This window comes from Ovis aries, chromosome 17, assembly GCF_016772045.2.
Source record: "Ovis aries strain OAR_USU_Benz2616 breed Rambouillet chromosome 17, ARS-UI_Ramb_v3.0, whole genome shotgun sequence".
Lineage (NCBI taxonomy): Eukaryota > Metazoa > Chordata > Mammalia > Artiodactyla > Bovidae > Ovis > Ovis aries.
The window spans coordinates 55,262,468-55,281,435 of NC_056070.1; the positions used below are offsets into that span (position 1 = coordinate 55,262,468).

The following is an 18,968-nucleotide window of genomic DNA, read 5'->3' on the forward strand; positions in this document are numbered from 1 at the left end:
GACGGGGGAGCCTGGTGGGCTGCCGTCTATGGGGTCGCACAGAGTCAGACATGACTGAAGCGACTTAGCAGCAGCATGTAGAAAATGCCACTTAGGTCAAGAAGCAAATTAATACTGGGGAATAATGAGAGGTGAGGTTGAAAAAGAAAAGTTTCATTGAAGACGGCCCTGAATGCCAAGGTATGGCATCTCAACTTTCTTCTATAAGCAACAGTGGTCACTGTAGATTTTTTAACACAGGATGATATGTCTGACAACAAAATTATATAGCCTAGAGCAATAGTTATTTTGACTGTGATCTTCATAAAAAGTTTCTGAGTCCTATAACTCAAAGAAAATTCACCACTCAAGAAGAAACGACAATGCCTTACCAAGAGAACCGAGGTGGAGACTATCAGAATAGCTTAAGTAGGCAAGAGAGCTCAAAGATATCAACTTCAAAAGTGCAAATACAGGAGAGGAAAAGCAGCATTAATGAGCTATGACCAACCTAGATAGTATATTCAAAAGCAGAGACATTACCTTGCCAACTAAGGTTCGTCTAGTCAAGGCTACGGTTTTTCCTGTGGTCATGTATGGATGTGAGAGTTGGACTGTGAAGAAGGCTGAGGGCCAAAGAATTGATGCTTTTGAACTGTGGTGTTGGAGAAGACTCTTGCGAGTCCCTTTGACTGCAAGGAGATCCAACCAGTCCATTCTGAAGGAGCTCAAGCCTGGGATTTCTTTGGAAGGAATGATGCTAAAGCTGAAACTCCAGTACTTTGGCCACTTCATGCGACGAGTTGACTCATTGGAAAAGACTTTGATGCTGGGAGGGATTGGGGGCAGGAGGAGAAGGGGATGACAGAGGATGAGATGGCTGGATGGCACCACTGACTCGATAGATGTGAGTCTGAGTGAACTCCGGGAGATGGTGATGGACAGGGAGGCCTGGCCTGCTGCGATTCATGGGGTCACAAAGAGTCAGACACGACTGAGCGACTGAACTGAACTGAAGAAACACAGTAACCCCCTGAAAAAGTTCCTTCCTGAGCAACAAGCACCTCCAAGGAAAAGTAAAGTATATAAAGTTAAGAGTTTTTAACTAAACAGTAAAGAGTTTTTCAATCTAAACATCACTCCTTGTGCAAAAAAATTAAAAATCTTAAAAGAGATTCTATGGTTTTCTAGTTAGAATCAAACCAAACCACCCAAAGCATTTTCTTTTGTTCTTTTCTGAGATCTGACCCAGATACCCCTTTGACCAAAGTCTGGAAAGAATAAACTGATGCAGAAAAGCAAATACCAAAGTTCTATTCTTGTTAAAAATATAATTTGCAAATTAATTTAAGTTTCTGTTCTTCTGAAGGAGACCAACAGAAAAGCCTAGAATATGACTAAAAAAAGGACAGACATCTCAATCAGTACACCATTCACAACATGCACAGGACAACAGGGCTTCCACAATAAACAACCATACAAATCCTTTAGATATTGCAATATACTTGATATACAATACGATATACAATATACACAAGTCTGAATAAAGTACTTGGACCCAGTAGCTCATTTAGGCAGCACCAGCTTGCACCAGACTGCATCAATAATGAAGAAACCTCATATTCTTCCTATACAAAATGAATTATTAAATTTTATCATACTATGATAAAATGAGATAAATATCCCTGAGAGAAAATACATCCTACTAAATATTAAGTTCTGGTGACTTCCCTGGTGGTCCAGTGGTTAAGACTCTGGCTTCCACTGTAAGGGGTATGGGATCAATCCCTGGTTGGGCAACTAAGATCCCACATGCTGTTCAGTGTAGCCATAAATGAATAAGTAGTATTTCTTATTTTCCCTACTAATAAACTGCTTGTGACATGAAAAAATTGGGATTCCCTAGTTAAAACTCCGGCAAAATATTTTTAAGATAAAATATTTCATCTCAGTTTTACTGCTGCTGCTAAGTCGCTTCAGTCATGTCCAACTCTGTGCAACCCCATAGACGGCAGCCCACCAGGCTCCCCCATCCCTGGGATTCTCTAGGCAAGAATACTGGAGAAGGTTGCCATTTCCTTCTCCAATGCATGAGAGTGAAAAGTCAAAGTGAGGTTGCTCAGTCGTGTCTGATTCTTAGCAACCCCATGGACTGCAGCCTACCAGGCTCCTCCGTCCATGGGATTCTCCAGGCAAGAGTACTGGAGTGGGGTGCCATTGCCTTCTCCCAGTTTTACTAGACCCATTATATAACATAAAAGGCACTATAATTAGGAATTTAAATTTGAAAAGTAATTTTCTTAAAACATTAAATTAGCTAAATTAAGTTGAACTGAGGATATCTGACTTCAAAATATCAACCAAGTTATTAGGGAAAAAAAATTTAAACCTACAAACCAGATTCCTTTGAAAGATCTGAATGAAGATCAGTAGTCAAGACTCCATAGGACCAAATGCACACCAAATTCTACAGCAAATCCAGGTTAATGTAACTTACAGAAGAACAAGGGAAAAATGGAAGGCAACTTTGTGAGGCTTGCTGTATTTAAAAGTGTTAGATCCCACAGAATGTTACATTTCTAATTGATAGAAATCAGAGATAACACTATCTCCAAAAGAGAGAAGATAAATTCTAACAAAAACCTCAATAGAAAGGTACACGTGGTGCAGTGATATCCAGAGGTGAACACTTTATTTTCAGCTTCCCCATTAGCCCTGGTTCAGAACTCCATTCTGAGGGGTGAACAGAACCTTTAGTCTGTGCCATCCAAAAGAATGAAATGATCTAATTGTGTTTGAGCAGTTTTTAAAAATAAAAGGTACTATTTTCATCTCAAAAGTTAAAGAGAAAGGAAAAGGGAAAGAAAGGGCTTTTGTAGAAAATGAAGCAGAAAAAAATCCCATATAAATTCAGAAATATTCAAGAATTAAAAAACAAAATGTGGGAACTGTATTTCCAATACTATTAGGCAATACAGTAGTTGTTTTACAACAACTAACTCTTAAGCCTATAACAAAAGTGTTTGGAAATAGGTTAAGAGAAAGCTAATTCCAATTCTTAAACATCTATACAAACACCATTCTGTGTCCTTGGCAGATATATAAAATATTTTACAGATTCAGACTGTTCTTCTCTAATATAAATTAGAAGAACTGTTTAAGTGCATATGCTCCCTTAAAACTCTTTGTGACGTCTGATCTAGGTAAAAAAAGCAATCAATTTCTATTTACAGTCAGATGGAACAGAAATTAAAGGTGGAGACAATTCATCCACATTCTTTCATTGCCTGGCTTTATTACTAGTTTTAATATATTTGCTATTCATAAGATTCCATTGATACTGTGCAGGTCACGACAAAAAACAAAACTAAAAGCATACAGTAACTGGGTATTCTAGCCTTCCACACAATACTATCAAGAAAATGGTCTTCCTGAAAATGTCTTGGACTTGTTTGAATTACCTACTAGGAGATTGCTGCCACAAATAAGAGACATATAAATTCATGGAACATGATAGAGAACTCAGAAATAAATCCACACATCTATAGTTAATTAATCTTCAACAAAGGAGGCAAGACTATACAACAAAAAAAAGCTGGTCTCCTCAGCAAGTGGTATTGGGAAAGCTGGACAGCTGCATGTAAATCAATGAAGTTAGAACACTCCCTCACACCATACACAAAATTAAACTCAAAATGGCTCAAAAACTAAATGTAAGACATAAGATCATAAAACTCCTAGGAAAGAACACAGGCAAAACATTCTAACATAAATCATAGCAACGTTTTTCTTAGGTCAGTCTCCCAAGGCAATATAAATAAAAGCAAAAATAAACAAATGGAATCTAATCAAACCTTTAAGTTTTTGCACAGCAAAGGAAACCATAAGCAGAACGAAAAGACAACCCACAGGAAGGGAAAAATTTCCAATGAGATTGACAAGGGCTGCATTTCCAAAATATACAAGTAGCTCAACACAACTTAGTATCAAAAAAACAAATAACCAAACAAAAAATGGGCGGAGACCATAATAGGCATTTTCCCAAAGAAGGCATACAGATGGTCAATAGGCATGCAAAGATGCTGAACATCACTAATTACTAGAGAAATGCAAATCAAAACTATAATGAGCAATCGCCTCACACTGGTCAGAATGGCCATCATCAAAAAGTCTACCAATAAAGAACGCTGGAGAGGGTGTGCAGAAAAGGGAGCCCTCCTACACAGTTGCTGGGAATGCAACTGGTGCAGCCACTACGGAGAACAGTATGTAGGTTCTTTTCAAGGAATATAGAAGAGTTATAAACATGAAGAATACAGCAGATACTTTGTGTATGCTCCAAAGACATACAAAGAAATAACATGCAATACTTCCCTATTATGTACCTCAAACTACCCTATGTATTAAGTTTTCCACTTGCCTCTATCACCCCACTATATGTTTTTTTAATCTCAATTTCTGTACCACCTCCATATTGGCCTCAGTAAATGCTGATTCATTTCCATTTATTACTTGGACCCAGCATGGACATACATCCTTCTCTAACTTGCCTACAGCAAGGCTGAGGCAGTAAACCTTATAATGGTACAGTTTTAACAGAAGACTATTAGAACATGGACTGACTTAGAAAACCTACTTCCTTAAAAACAAAAAACAAACCTACTTCCTTATAAACAAAAAACAAACCTACTCCCAATGGCCACAGGCCCAAGACAATCAGCTTCCTAGACAGCCATAAGAACACTTGCCTCTATCACCCCACCTGCCTACCTACCACAGGGCCTATCCTCCCGCCAAAAAAGCAGGCTGTCAATCCCCATCACTTGCCCAGTGTTAGAGTTGCCTGCCTGCCTGTCCAATGTTAGCAGCTGCTGCTCGGCTACAGATCCTCCTGCACTCCTTGCTCCAAGATACCTACTCAGCTGCAAGGCTGTGGCCAGCCAACCACACTGGCGTGCCAGACATGAATGAACCGGAAACACATTTAGATTCCTCAGAATCTAAGGCTTTGCAGGCCATATGCTGCTCTGGGACCTGCCTCTTCCTGAGACTAACATGTCATTCCTAATGTCATGCACTTCAGAAAAGATTCCACTGTTATTCAGAGGACCTCACCCTATCAGACACAAACAGAATAGTGCAACACCAGAATAAAATAATCCAGACAATTTTATTTCTCACTGTTCTCTCATCACCCATTCACAACCCGAATTACTCCAACTACTACAACAGACACAAGTCTTTATGTCTCTGAACTTTATTTGGGATTTAATGCCACCAATTTCAACTTTCTGACATGGGAAGGGAATTAAGGATGGAGTTGGGGTCTGGGTGTGGGAAGTCCAAGCACAGCCAGATGGAGCTACATTGGGCAGCCAGGTAATACTTTCAAGATGCAGGGGTAGTTCCACTTCAAGTTCAGGTTCAACTGGTTTTATATCCTTCAGGAGTGGAGAATCTGCACTCTCCTCCTTGAAAAACTTTCAATCCTGCATCAGCTTTGGAAAGGATAGCTTCTAGCGTTCCTTTGGATCTCATGGAAACTTATACTTAAGTGAGTAGTGAGTACAGTATGGATAAAACAATGTTTGAATTTGCAATGATGAATCGGGAACTAAACCATTATTTAAAGGCTGTACAATAAACCATGTAAAACAATGTCCAGAAAAAATATCCAATCTAAATTTACTAGTGAAGTTGTTTTTGGCTTTATAGAATAAGAAATCTGATGTAGACTTTCAAAATAATGAAAAATCTGTACAATTTAAACAACAGCTGAAAGAACTAAAGAAGCAATATGGTCTTCAAGCAGACAGGATGATGGCACAGAAGGAGCTGATGAAGATATGATTGTGACCCAAAGTCAGACCAACTTTATCTGCCCCATCTACACACTTGGAAATGAAGAAACCAGTGAAAAATAAAACACGTGGCCACACCTATGAAGAAGCAGCCATTGTTGGCATGATTGAGTCTAAGCACAAAAGGAAGAAAAAGCCCTGTTGCCTGAAAATTGGCTGTAGCCACACAGATGTGAGAATGTCTGATGTCAGCCAGGATAAGGTACTGAGAAGGGTGACTGAGAGCCACAACAAGAAAAGCACTGCCAATCTGACTAGGAAACCCCTGCAGGCAACTCCACAGCCTACCTCCTACCCCAGTCATCTGTAGAGAGTGATGCTTGTCCAAGTACTTCAACTGGCTGTGTAGCACACTTTAGGGTAAAAAATCAAAGGTTTTAGTATATTTGAAAGCATTCTTCTATGTCCCAATACACATTCAAACCTATTATACTGTTTATTTTTAAGTGTTCTATAATTTTAAATAAAACTTTGATTATCAACTTTCCACTTTTCCTGAATTCTCTCACATGCTTTGGTATCTCTAACTCTAAAAATGCCTAGAGCAGAGCTTCTTAACATGGAGCACATGAATTTCCTAGGAAATAACATGGAATTAAATGTAAAAGTCTCTGTGTAAAGGTATACAGCATCCCTAAGTTCTCAAAAGGGACTAAGAATATGAATTTCTTTGTACTGTCTATAGCAATTAGCAAAGCAATGAATACATTCCAGAGCATAAAGAGTATTCGTTGCCTGGCTGTAGACATTAAGACTATTTATACGTTTCCTGTTCTTTGCATGAAACAGTGCTTCTTTAAAAGTATGTGAAGGCTCTAATTTCATTCATTCAAAAGACATTTATATTGAGACCATACTGTGTGACAGAACACTATACTAGACATCAAGGATGAAAAACATACAGTACACAAGGAACTCAAAGCATAATGGAGGAGACAGAAACATCTTAATATAATACAACACGGTATAAGGGAAATGATGTGGAGACACTCGAGAGGAGGCTTGTATGCGGTTGGTAGCTGATATTATGAGAGTATACAAGTGACTACATGTGATAAGAACAGTGAGCAAAGAACACAGGAATTCCCTAGTGGTCCAATGGTCAGGATTTGGCATTTTCACTGCCGTAGTCCAGGTTTAATTCCCAGTCAGGGAACTAAGATTTCACATGCTTCAGGCAACTAAGCCCAAAACACTGCAACTACTGAGCCCACATGCCCCAACTAGAGAGAAGCCCATGTACCACAACGAAAGAGCCCATGTGCTGCAACCAAAATCGGACACAACCAAATAAATGGTTAAAAAAAAAGAAAACATGGGAAGCAGAGTCAGCAGAAAATGAGAGTCAAGAAGTCTGGGTAAGAAAGGAATACAGAATAGTAATTAGAAGAATTCAAGATAACCAATTTTCTCATTTATTATTTTTTACTTATTGTAACAAAGGAGCTGGCAAGCAAAAGTCATTCTTAAGACTAAATCTAACCTGACATAAGAAATCATGTGAAATTACACAGAACTAGATGAGAGTCAAAGGATGAGTGTTACTACAAAATACATTGTCTTATTTCGCTGAAGCCAGTACAATATGTATTTCTGAATAACCGTAACAACTGAAATGCAGTAGGGAAAATGATCTAGGTTTTAGACTTGGCAAACTTTTCCTATAAAGGGGCAGATGGTAAATTTTTTTTTTAGTTTTCAAAGTCACATAGTCTCTAATACAATTATTCAACTTTATCACTGCAGCATTAAAGCAGCCAGAGACAATGCATGAACGAATAGGCCTAACTGTGTTTCAATAAAACATTATTTATTGATGAGTTGATATGGCCATAAGCCTTAAGTCTGCTGATCCCTGTTCTACAGGCTGAGAACAGTACAAAGGAAATGAAAATGGAATAAGGAAGTAGAAGAGAAGCCATAGAACTAAAATACAGTTGAGTTAGGGTATTAAATTTGAAAAAAAAAAATGAATAAAGGAACTGTAAGATGAGAAGAGGGAAAAAAGAGATGAGAAAGGGATATTGGAAAGACAGGAAAACCATGTAAAAATCAAGTAGCAATAATATGCCAATTCCAAGGTAGACATATACAAAGGCAACTGAATGCGCTAAAAATAGATGCAAAATGAGAAAAGGAAAATGACAGCATCCCAGGATCTGTCTGCACTGGAATTCACATAAAACACACACTAATTCTCCAGTGATAATTTGATGGTCTCTTCTAGTTATGCTTGTACAAAAGGAACAGCCTGCAAGATCAAAGTTGTTCTTCCTTTTGCCCATAAATCAAACTGGTATATATACAACATTCAAGAGATCAGATGAAACTTATTCACTATACCCTGATATCAATTACTGCTAGGCCTATTATTCACTTGAACATGTGTATGAAAGACAACTCAAACCTTATTAAAATCAATGTAGTTAGCATTAAAAACTTAAAAGCCACACACATCTTACTAATTTTAAAAGTTTCCCCAAAAATAAAGGCAAAGATTTTAAAATGAAAAGAATTTTCAAACAGTATAATAATGTGCATATTTGTACTGCCTGAGGTTTTTTTCCCCCACTCTTGGTTTTGTTTGTGGAGAAATTCTTTAAGGTAAATTCAGATTAATTCTGATTCAGCTCAGCTAAACAATACATTACACACACAATTTATGTCACTACAGGACAATGTTTAAGAATATGACTTGGGGTTAGATGGCACTTGGGTCTGTGTCCTCATTTCATCAAGTTCATTAAATCCATGTCTCAGTTCCCTCACCTACAACATGTGGATAATAATCATACCCACTTCAGAAAGAAGCTATGATGATTAGATGAAAAAATGAACATAAAATACTTTAGCATAGAGTCCAATACATAGAATTGGCACTTGAATTTTAGTTATATATTGCCAATTTAAGATTTTGACAGTACTATTTATTACAAGATAAAAACCCACAAAGGAAATAAATCTCCCTCTTCTTTTAGGAAGCTATAATGTAATACTAGTTTTGTTCTCATCACTCATTTCTATTATTTCTTAAAAAAAAAAAAAAAAACCCTCAACCGTCTACCCATTTAAAATGCAGAAAAGTGGTATCAAACTGATACCAACTAGGACTTTTCAAGATACTGTACAATTCTGAGACACTGTGAGGTAAGGAAAGAGTACAAATCCTCAAGATCTCCAGAACACAGCCATTCCTAGGATCTTATCACATGAAATTCATGGCTCACATGCCCAACTACACCTCAGAATCAAACATTCAGAGCCTCACCCAGGCTAAATATCATGAAATCATGATCTCCAAAAGTGAAAACTAGGTATTTTTTTAAACCCATGGGTGACTAGAATGTGAAACCAACACTAAGAATCACTGGTTACATCCTACCTTCCTTTACTTACAGAGATTAGAAATCTGAGTATGTGTTTAACACAAATAATGTTAATATAAAAGCAGTACTAAATGACTTAATTTTCATAATTAATAAATCATCATTTAACTTATATGCAGAGTATATCATGTGAAATGCCAGGCTGGATGAATCACAAGCTGGAAAAATATTGCCAGGAGAAATATCAACAACCTCAGATACACAGATGATACCATTTTAATGGCAGAAAAGTGAAGAGGCACTAAAGAACCTCTTGATTACAATGAAAGAGGAGAGCAAAAAAGCTGGCCTAAAACCCAGCATTCAAAAACTAAAGATCATGGCATCCAGTCCTATCACTTCATGGCAAATAGATGGGGAAAATGTGGAAATAGTGTCAGATTTCATTTTCTTGGGCTCCAAGATCAATGTGGATAGTGACTGCAGCCACAAAATTAAAAGACACTTGCTCCTTGGAAGAATAGCTATGACAAAACTAGACAGTGTATTAAAAAGCAAAGACATCACTTTGCCAACAAAGGTCTATATAGTGAATGCTGAGGTTTTCCCAGTAGTCATGTACGGATTTGAGAGTTGGACTACGAAAAAGGCTGAGCGCCGAAGAATTGATGCTTTTGAACTGTGGTGTTGGAGAAGACTCTTGAGAGTCCCTCGGTCTGCAAGGAGATCCAACCAGTCAATCCTAAAGGAAATCAACCCTGAATATTCATTGGAAGGACTAATGCTGAAGCTCCAATACTTTGGCCACCTGATCAAAGAACTGACTCACTGGAAAAGACCCTGATACTGGCAAATATTGAGGGCAAGAGGAGAAGGGGGCGACAGAGGATAACATGGTTGGATGGCATCAGTGACTCAACTGACATGAGTCTGAGCAAACTCAGAGAGATAGTGAAAGACAGGGAAGCGTGGTGTGCTGTAGTCCATGCGGGTCGCAAAGAGTTGGACACGACTTAGCAACTGAACAACAACAATAAATCATGCCAATTAATTATTCTTAAAGTTTTCTCTATAGAATTAGAATCTCCAAAACAATACTTTTATAGATGCAACTTCTGCCAGGACAGTGCTAAGAATCAGGACTTGGAGAACTGAAATCCTAAACACATGACTTGATACTATTTTCAGAACCCTATACACTGGACACAATTGTATAATTCACTAAACTCCTACAGTCCTTAAATAAAATACCTAAAATTACTCCACTACTCAATGTTCTCATCAAGTAAACTATTATGTATATAGTAAAATACATGCATCCCCTAATGAATGTACTGAACACTATCAAAGCTATTGCTCTGATTTGGATTTTCTTGGCTTTGTACAATGAATACAATTTACCTGAGAAATAAAGGCATAATAAAATAATAAAATAATAAAAATTTAAAGACTAACTTTTACAAGGATCAGTGAATGGGACATAAATGCCTTCAAGTAGTATTTATCCTTTCAAACCAGGAAATGTCAATTCTCTTTAAGAATAATAACAAAGCATGTTATGAATGGCTTCGAGCTAAATGGCCTGGTACCCAACAGATCAGCGGACATCTGTTGCCGTTGTGGCCAATACTTTTTTCCCACAGTGCTAAGTGCTACACTCACCTAAATTTTATTTTTCCTTTTGACTTATGATCCAATTCAATTTTTAAATTTAAAACAGTGAAATATTTCAATAGTTTAAGTATAAATAATTTTGTGCTCCTAGGCATAAGTAAGATGAACTCCAAAGGCAATTACTAAAGAAGACTTGGTACTTCCCTGGTGGTCCAACGGTTAGGACTCTGCACTTCCAGTGTTGGGCAACTAAGATCCCCCATGGCGTTAGCAGCCAAAAAACCCAGAAAGACTTGTTTGCTTTTATGGGCCACTGAAGGACTCTTAGACAGAGTTGTGAATCAAAGACACAATATAAGAAGATACAAGATCAGAGCACAGTGCTTTCATCAACAATGCAAAAGCAGTTTCATAGTACCTAGAGCAGCTTGTTTCTGAAAAAGCAATCTATGAATAACTAAAGCTGAGAACCTTATTAAGAGGTCCAAGAGAAAGGCTTTAACTTTCTGGTGGCTTGTAATTTCCAGATAACAGTGTAGAAGTATCAGTGCAACCGTGAAAACAGTTGGTACAGACTGAATGATGAAAATAAAAAATTGTTATAAGCTGCAACAGAGATGACTACAAAATTTGAGTGCCACTGCTGCCCTCCCCAACAAAAAATCATTTAAGAATTTTAGAACCAGTTTCAAAATTGCCCGAGAGAGAGCCTTTCAATGTGTTATTGAACACTCAGTATTTCAGAGTACCCTCTCCAAATGAGTGATAGCAATTCCCACATTTTCTTATTTATAAACATTAAAACACTAAAAATACGTAAGCTAAATATTTAAGTCAAACAGAACAAGAAATTTTTAGTTGAGTACTATCAGTAGCACTTTTGACAGTAAAACTTCAGAAAATTCTTCACAAACTTGTTTTTAATAGAATACAAGTCTTCATTATTTATCCTACCCAAAGTACCAAGGAATATTCCTCTGAAGTTTTAAATATTTTCCAGCAAAAGTGCATTTAAATTCCCATTTGCCTTATTTCTTTTTAAAAATAAAAAGAGAAAAAGGAAAATTCCGCAATCAGTGTAGAATCTTTTCTTGAATAAATCTAATAAACTATGAAGCATATTTAGGAAATCAAAACTCACCTCTTCTTGCATAACTGGAGTCCATATCTTTAAACTGCACCACAACAAAGTCTGAACACTTGAACAAAATACTCTCCATTATTTCTTCACGTTTTGGCCCCGAACTGGATTCTGTACTTTTCTCATGTGCAGCATCAAGTACCAGATCACACTAAGCAGGAAAAAAAAAAAAAAAATTAAAACATTTATAAAATAAAATCCAACAGGAATTCCTTTGCACATCAAGGTACTATTTCTTATATGCCTTTGGTAAAAAATTATCTCAAGAGATCCTTATAATCATACTGTTTTCTCAGTAATATGATCTATTATTCCAATTTAAAAATTCTCTCATCTAAAAGTTGGTCTTTGCTTCCATGGTTTGCCTTAAGCACAACAGTAGTAAAGAGGAAAATAATAAACCACTAGGATCCCTCTTCTAGTCCATAATGTTTGCAAAGGCCAAAATATTTTAATAAGCATAAAGAGCAAGAAGTTGTTCTGATTATACAAATCTGTCTATAAAGTAATCAGTACTTGAAACCAAAGAGTAAAGTCATTCAAAGTGGTTTTAAGAAGTGCAGTAAAGGTAATGGACTAAGCATGAAAATGTGACAAACACATTGTCTCATAACTATAAATTGCTAAATCAGAAACTAATGGACACATGGAAACATACACACTAGTTGCTGATTCTCGGGGTTTTACATTATTTTTTAAAAAAGTAAAAATTACCTTAGGACTGTATGTTTTAAAAACTCCTTCATATATACCTCCGTTTTTCACTTGTACTTCACATTTGGATCCCTAAAAACACATAATTAATTTATCAAAGAAACAGTGTGCTATGCAGTCATGGAAATAACTTCTTTCATTCTACTTTTTATAGCTCATTCAATATATTACATAATCACTGACAGAATAAAAAATTTTTAAAACATTAACAATACACTTAATTCTCAAAATTCTTCAGGAGGTCCTGCTCAGTCTGCAGTATAAGTTTAAACTGGGAAATTTAGTATTTTTGACTCTAGCCTATTAAATAACAAAATAATGCACTAAAGACAATCAACTAGTAATATTATTTTGTACACAGCAGACTTAACAAGATCGCTTTTACAGTGAGTTACAATGACTTGAATTGAGTTCTAATTTGTTTTCTACATCATCCTGATTAAACAGGATCTAAGAAATGTTACTTTTATCATTGATTCACATTTAACTTCAAGAAATTATTTTATTCCACTCACAAGGCAGTTTCTCCCCAATACTCTGAAAACTTACAACAACTGATGTAAGAATATGAACCATCCTCATATTTGCATAGATTCCATCAAAAGAAATCTGTAATATTGAGAAAAAACATTATTGGCACTCATTATTTATCTCTCTCTATATATTACAGTTAACACTTCTTCTGTTACAAAATGTTTAGTTAGGTTTATACCTCATACTCATTAAAGAAAGACTTGGTTTACTGTAATCTTTTCCTCCTTACAATGTATAAATTTTCAAAGGTGAAATCAATTATGTCAATTAACAATATTCTAACTATCTATGATATTTTTTAAAAAAAGCAAAATTGGACTTCCATATATGAAGAAAGACAAAGTCACAGAACAGAAGACAGATCAATGACTTAAGAGTAGGGATCACTACAAAGTGGCATGAGGGATTTCTGGAAGTAATAGGACTGTTCCATTATCTCGACCGTGGTGGTGGTTACACAATGTATACATCAAAACTCAAAAAACTGTACACTAAATAGGGTTAAATATACCTTATTAAATAAATAGAGGTGGAGGGGGAACCTCTGTAGAAGACCCTTGATTATCTTTTCTCTTAGTACATCTCAATCAATGATATTGCTCTAAGGTCTAATAAACCACATCACTTCTTATTACACACCACCTAAGTATGTGTCCTGATTCTAAAGAAAATCTATGTATAAAAAAGGCAAAGTCTCAAAAATTAGTGACAGCTTCGCATTTATTTCTTGCATTTTGTGGAACCTACATCTTCAGGCCTTTGTACCTAGTTTAACTTCACTGATCTAAAACCATTTTCCAAAGGAGAAAAATGAAAGAAATAAAAGACAGCACATTATTTCAAAATCAAAACCCCAAAGTTTTGCCAACTGTGGTCCTAGTGTTCCATTCATCTCATTAATCATTTTTATTTGCCTTTAGTCATTTGTAAAACAAATGAGTTATTATTAAGTATGAAAAATCAAAATACTATTTACAATAGTTCTGCATTTTACACATCATCATAAAAGTTATACCTAATAATCTTATGCTAAGCAGTACTAATCTATAAAGGTTATCTGAGATATAAGGCAATTTTGGGGGGGGGCTTGGCTTTTCGTCTGTGGGATTTAGAAATCACATTTCTGTTACCAATTTTTCCAAACAAGTAACACTGAAATTACTCACCGTGGATTGAGGCAGTCCTTTGCTACTGTTTCGGCCTCTGAAAAGATTAAATATTTATGAAATTCAACAAGCTAAGCAAACTAAAATATTTTTTCAAGTTTAAAATACCTTATAATCCCATCCAAAAAAAATACACTATCTGTGGGAAGGATCATCCAATGTGAAGTATAAGGGCTACCTAAGCATGACGCTTGCTGTGCTTTCCAGGCTCAGAGGGCTGCAACAGGTATGGGTCAGAGGAGGGAGGAAGGAGGAAAGAATGTGACCATAATAAAAATCAAGTAAATAAAGTAAAAATTAAAACAAGCTACTTACAGAAATAACCAATACCAAAAACAATAATCGCCTCTCCAAAAGTTAACCAATCACTCTTGTCATACAAAACTACTCAGGAGCAAAATACAGATTATATTCCCAAGTTAACTGACATACTTGACTAATAACATCAAGATACCTCCATTTTCCCCTCACCTCTTAAAAATAGGTACTGTGTTTACAACTGCAGAAAAAATTTGAAAAGAAGTTAAATCATTCAAAGCATTTTCACTTTAAATACTAAGTGCTCCTGTTAGGATCTATATGGCAAACCAAACCACTCTCCCTGCCAAACCACTCCCTCTGAAACAATGCAGTACACCTACGTCAGTTGTCAAGTGATTTCCAGTAATGTGGAGTCTATTATCAAGTAAATTTAGAGAACAAAATATACTGTAAGGCTTGCTCCAATGGAAAAAATTAGCCCCTCTATTATGACTAAAAAATTAAATAAAGTAAAATGTTATAAGCTCATAAACATTACTCTTGAGGAACAGTATTAGAATCTCATTCTAATAAAATAATCACAACACTCAAAACCACAAACTTAAAAACATTCAAAGCAGCACAATTCAGGTGAAAAAGCCTAGCAGTATGAATGGTGAAAATTCCCAGAAAAGCAGGACTGATACTAGTACTCTGAGGTCAGCTGGTTTTGTTTCTAACTTTCATCTACCTTTTCCCATCTAGAAAATAACGTCTTTGACCAAATCACCTGAGATTACTTCCATTTTTATCATTTCTGCCTCTCACACAACACAGATAAAGTCCTAAAGTCTAAGGAATTTGACCAATAATTCATCATTTATAAAACTTACTACAAACCAGACAGTATATAGTAAGCACCACGTCAAATTTCTCACCCCTACTTCACAGGTGAGGAAATGGAAACAGTAGCTAAATGTCTTGACCAAAGTCATCTAGTTCATGAGCAATAGAGCAGATATTTAAACCAGGTGATCCAAAGTATAGACTTTGCATTTCTAGGTTATGCTCCTTCTCTGAAATTGTATCACAAAAAATTAACTTGACAATAAAGCCTAGTCCAATCTCTGCATCTTTCAAAAGCCATCTAAATGTATTATGGTTTTCTGTTTATTTGTAGTCGGTAGTCAAACGCTATAAAATGTCTAAGTATTACCATTTTATCTTATCCTAGTGGTTGCTGAGATGCTACAGTTAAAAGATTTAAACAAATGACACTAATTAAGTGCCCTTAAATTTATGCAGTGTACCCACAAGGCTACTTAAAAGAGTTTAAAACATAAAATTCCGTGATAGAAATCACACTTTTTTAAAAAACTGAGTACACACAGTTATATTTTTGACTAATAGAGAGCAACTGTTGAACAATCCAATTTACTCAGCAGAACAAACTGGTCAACAGGAAAATAATCAAAGACTCACAGTGGTATACAGTGGCATAAAAGTATAGAAACTACTGATTTCCACTGCTCTACCAGGTGGCTGGACACCCAAAGGGGATGTTAGCAAACAACAGTAGCATTCTCTGAACCCGATAAAAAGCCCACATTCATTCTTGTTTTTCTCTTTTTGAATCCACTCAGATTATGGTTGACTTTTAGTTTTTTTTCCTTTGGTATTTCAGGACAAGCATTCTAATATTTCATATAGGAAAAAAAAAAAGAATCTAAAAAAAACCCCAACCAAGATATTTTAGTTCCAAATATAAGCATTAATGCAACAGATCAGGTTTAGCAAATCAATAATATCCAGGATTTTAAATTTTCATTGAACATGAGGTTAAAATGTGAATCAAAATATCAAATATAAATATACAAAATAATAATAAAAAGCATATATTGCTTCAAAATAATACAGTAGGGAGGAAACAGGGTTAAAAATGAAACAAGACTGGCATGAGTTGATAACTGCTGAAGCCAGGTACAGTGATATGCAGGGGTTCATTATATCATTCTTTTTACTTTTCAAAATTTCCTTAAGTTAAAAAAGTCTTCTGACATGACACAAAGGGAGTCTGGATTCAATCAAGTGTATAGATCTTCCAATTTACAGAGACTATTGGGTAGTACAGTAAATTAACTTATACCACGAGGTTACAAGTCAGTTACATCCAGAATGTGGTAAATTTGACTCAACAGATGACACTACACTACAAAGTGTAGAGGAAAAATTACTACACATTTAAAGATACACAAAATGAAAAGCAAAATGTGTCTTCCCAATTTCAAAACTTATCACAGAGATTTTCCTGGTGGTCCAGTGGTTAAGAATTCGCCTGCATGTAAAACAGAAAGCTAGTGGGAAGCTGCTCTACAACACAGGGAGCTCAGCTCAGTGCTGTGACAACCTAGAGGGGTGAGGTTAGGGGTGTGGGAGGGAGATTCAAGAGAGAGGGGATATATGTATACTTACAGTTGATTCACAATGTTGTACAGCAGAAACAAACAATATTGTAAAGCCCCAGCCATATAAGTAATTTTCAAAACTTACCACATAACTAAAGAAATCAAAATAGTATGGTACTGGCATTAAGGACAGCCATAAAAATCAATGGCATAGAATAGAGAGCAGAGAAAAAAACCTTCATGTTTATGGGCAACTGATCTTTAACAAGGGGATCAAGATCATTCATGGAAAATCTCTTTAACAAGTGATGCTGGAAAAACTAGATACTCACATGCAAAAAAAGATGAACCTTTACCTTACACCATATATAAAAATGAACTAAGAAATGAGCCAAAGACCTAAATTTAAAAGCTAAAACTATGAAACTCTCAGAAAAAAACAAAGGGAAAATCTTTATGGCCTTAAATTTGGCATTAATTTATTAACTGTGACATCAAAGGCATTCAACATTAAAAAAAAAAAAAAATATATATATATATATATAGGATTTCATCAAAATTAAAAACTTTTGGACAAAAAACAGTATCAGCATAAAAAGAGAATCCACAGAATAATAAAAAATACTTGCATATATCTCATAAGGGGTTAATATCTAAACTACATAGAGAACTTCTATAATTCTACATCAAAAAACAAGTCTCCAAAGAAATTTATACGTTGGCCAATAAGCTCATGAAAAGATGCTAAACCTCACCATTAACTAGGAAAATTCAAATGAAACCCACAATGAGCTACCTCGTCACTCCCACTACAATGACTATTATAAATAGCCAAGCAAAAAACAAAAAAAACAACCCACAAAACCAAGAAAATAACAAGTGTTGACAAAAATAAGGAGAAACTGAAACCCTTGTACACTGCTTGCGGGAATGCAAAATTGTGCAGCTATTGTGGAAAATAGTATGGCAGTTCAAGGTGGGAAAAAATCAAATGTCCACTGATAAATGGGTAAACACAGTATGCTATCACCCATACAATGGAATATTATTCAAATGAAGTTCTGATGCATTCTACAACATGAATGACTCTTGACAACACGAAAAATAAGACATCCAACAGGAAGAAGAAAGAGTCATTCCTCCAGGACTTCATGTGAAAAGGGTACACAGAGTCCTGGAGGAATGACTCTTTTTTCTTCCTGTTGGATTGACCTTTTTATGATTATAAAAAGTCCCTTTTTAGTAACTTTTTGTTTAACATCTATGTTGTCTAATATTAGTATAGCCACTCTTGCTTTCTTGTTTGCATGCTGTTTCTTTTTATTTTCAATGTATTTATACCTATGCATATTAAGCATTTGCTTCCAATTCCAACTTTCCCACAGCCCCTTCTGTATCTATGAATTTGATAGCCAATGGAGATGAACTCTTAACAGAAATTATCTCTACAAACCTGATCCGGAACCTTGCTCCTTCACCTAGAAAGTGTGTATCATGTTCCATTCTCCTTGTCATACAATCAACCTGACAACCAAATTCCAACTAATAAATGTGGAAGGAATGATGGAATTGGATACTATTTAGTAACTACCATAGCAGTAACAGTTTCAGGCTGAAATCACCAATGGATGCTAGTTTATGCTACTTTATTAAGTATCAACAGAAACAGGATATTTACAAAGTCACAAAGTAATTCATCACAAGATACTGATTAATGATAAAGTGAAAAATAACTTTATAGAAAAGGAACCCAGCATCATCAAGTGATCAAAGTCAACAGTATGAGCAACGAGACAAACATACATCATGTACCTCCTCTCAGGCAATGAGAATACATGTATCACTTCTGCAATATCTTTGCCAAAAATGTATATAATCTGAATCTAGTCATGAGGAAATCGAAGTAAGACAAACCCTAATGGAGAGACACTTCACAAAATAACCTGTAATACTCAAATTGTCAAATCATGAAAGACTAAGGAACTATA

The 18,968-nt window shown here is 35.7% G+C and overlaps 1 protein-coding gene and 1 pseudogene across 47 annotated transcripts in view; one reads left to right on the forward strand and one right to left on the reverse strand.

Moving 5' to 3' along the window:
* ATXN2 (ataxin 2) overlaps positions 1-18,968 on the reverse strand; it is a 99,666-nt gene that overhangs the window by 56,543 nt on the left and 24,155 nt on the right. For all 47 annotated transcript variants that reach the window (XM_060401201.1, XM_060401198.1, XM_060401197.1 and 44 more), the window contains exons 2-5: positions 14,336-14,372; positions 13,185-13,244; positions 12,636-12,707; positions 11,922-12,072 (exon numbers count right to left, since the gene is read on the reverse strand). In XM_060401201.1, coding sequence (XP_060257184.1) covers positions 11,922-12,072; positions 12,636-12,707; positions 13,185-13,217 — 256 coding nt within the window. In that variant the 5' untranslated portion in view covers positions 13,218-13,244; positions 14,336-14,372. The remainder of the gene's footprint in view (positions 1-11,921; positions 12,073-12,635; positions 12,708-13,184; positions 13,245-14,335; positions 14,373-18,968) is intronic.
* Positions 3,675-6,204, forward strand: LOC106991680 (E3 SUMO-protein ligase NSE2-like; annotated as a pseudogene).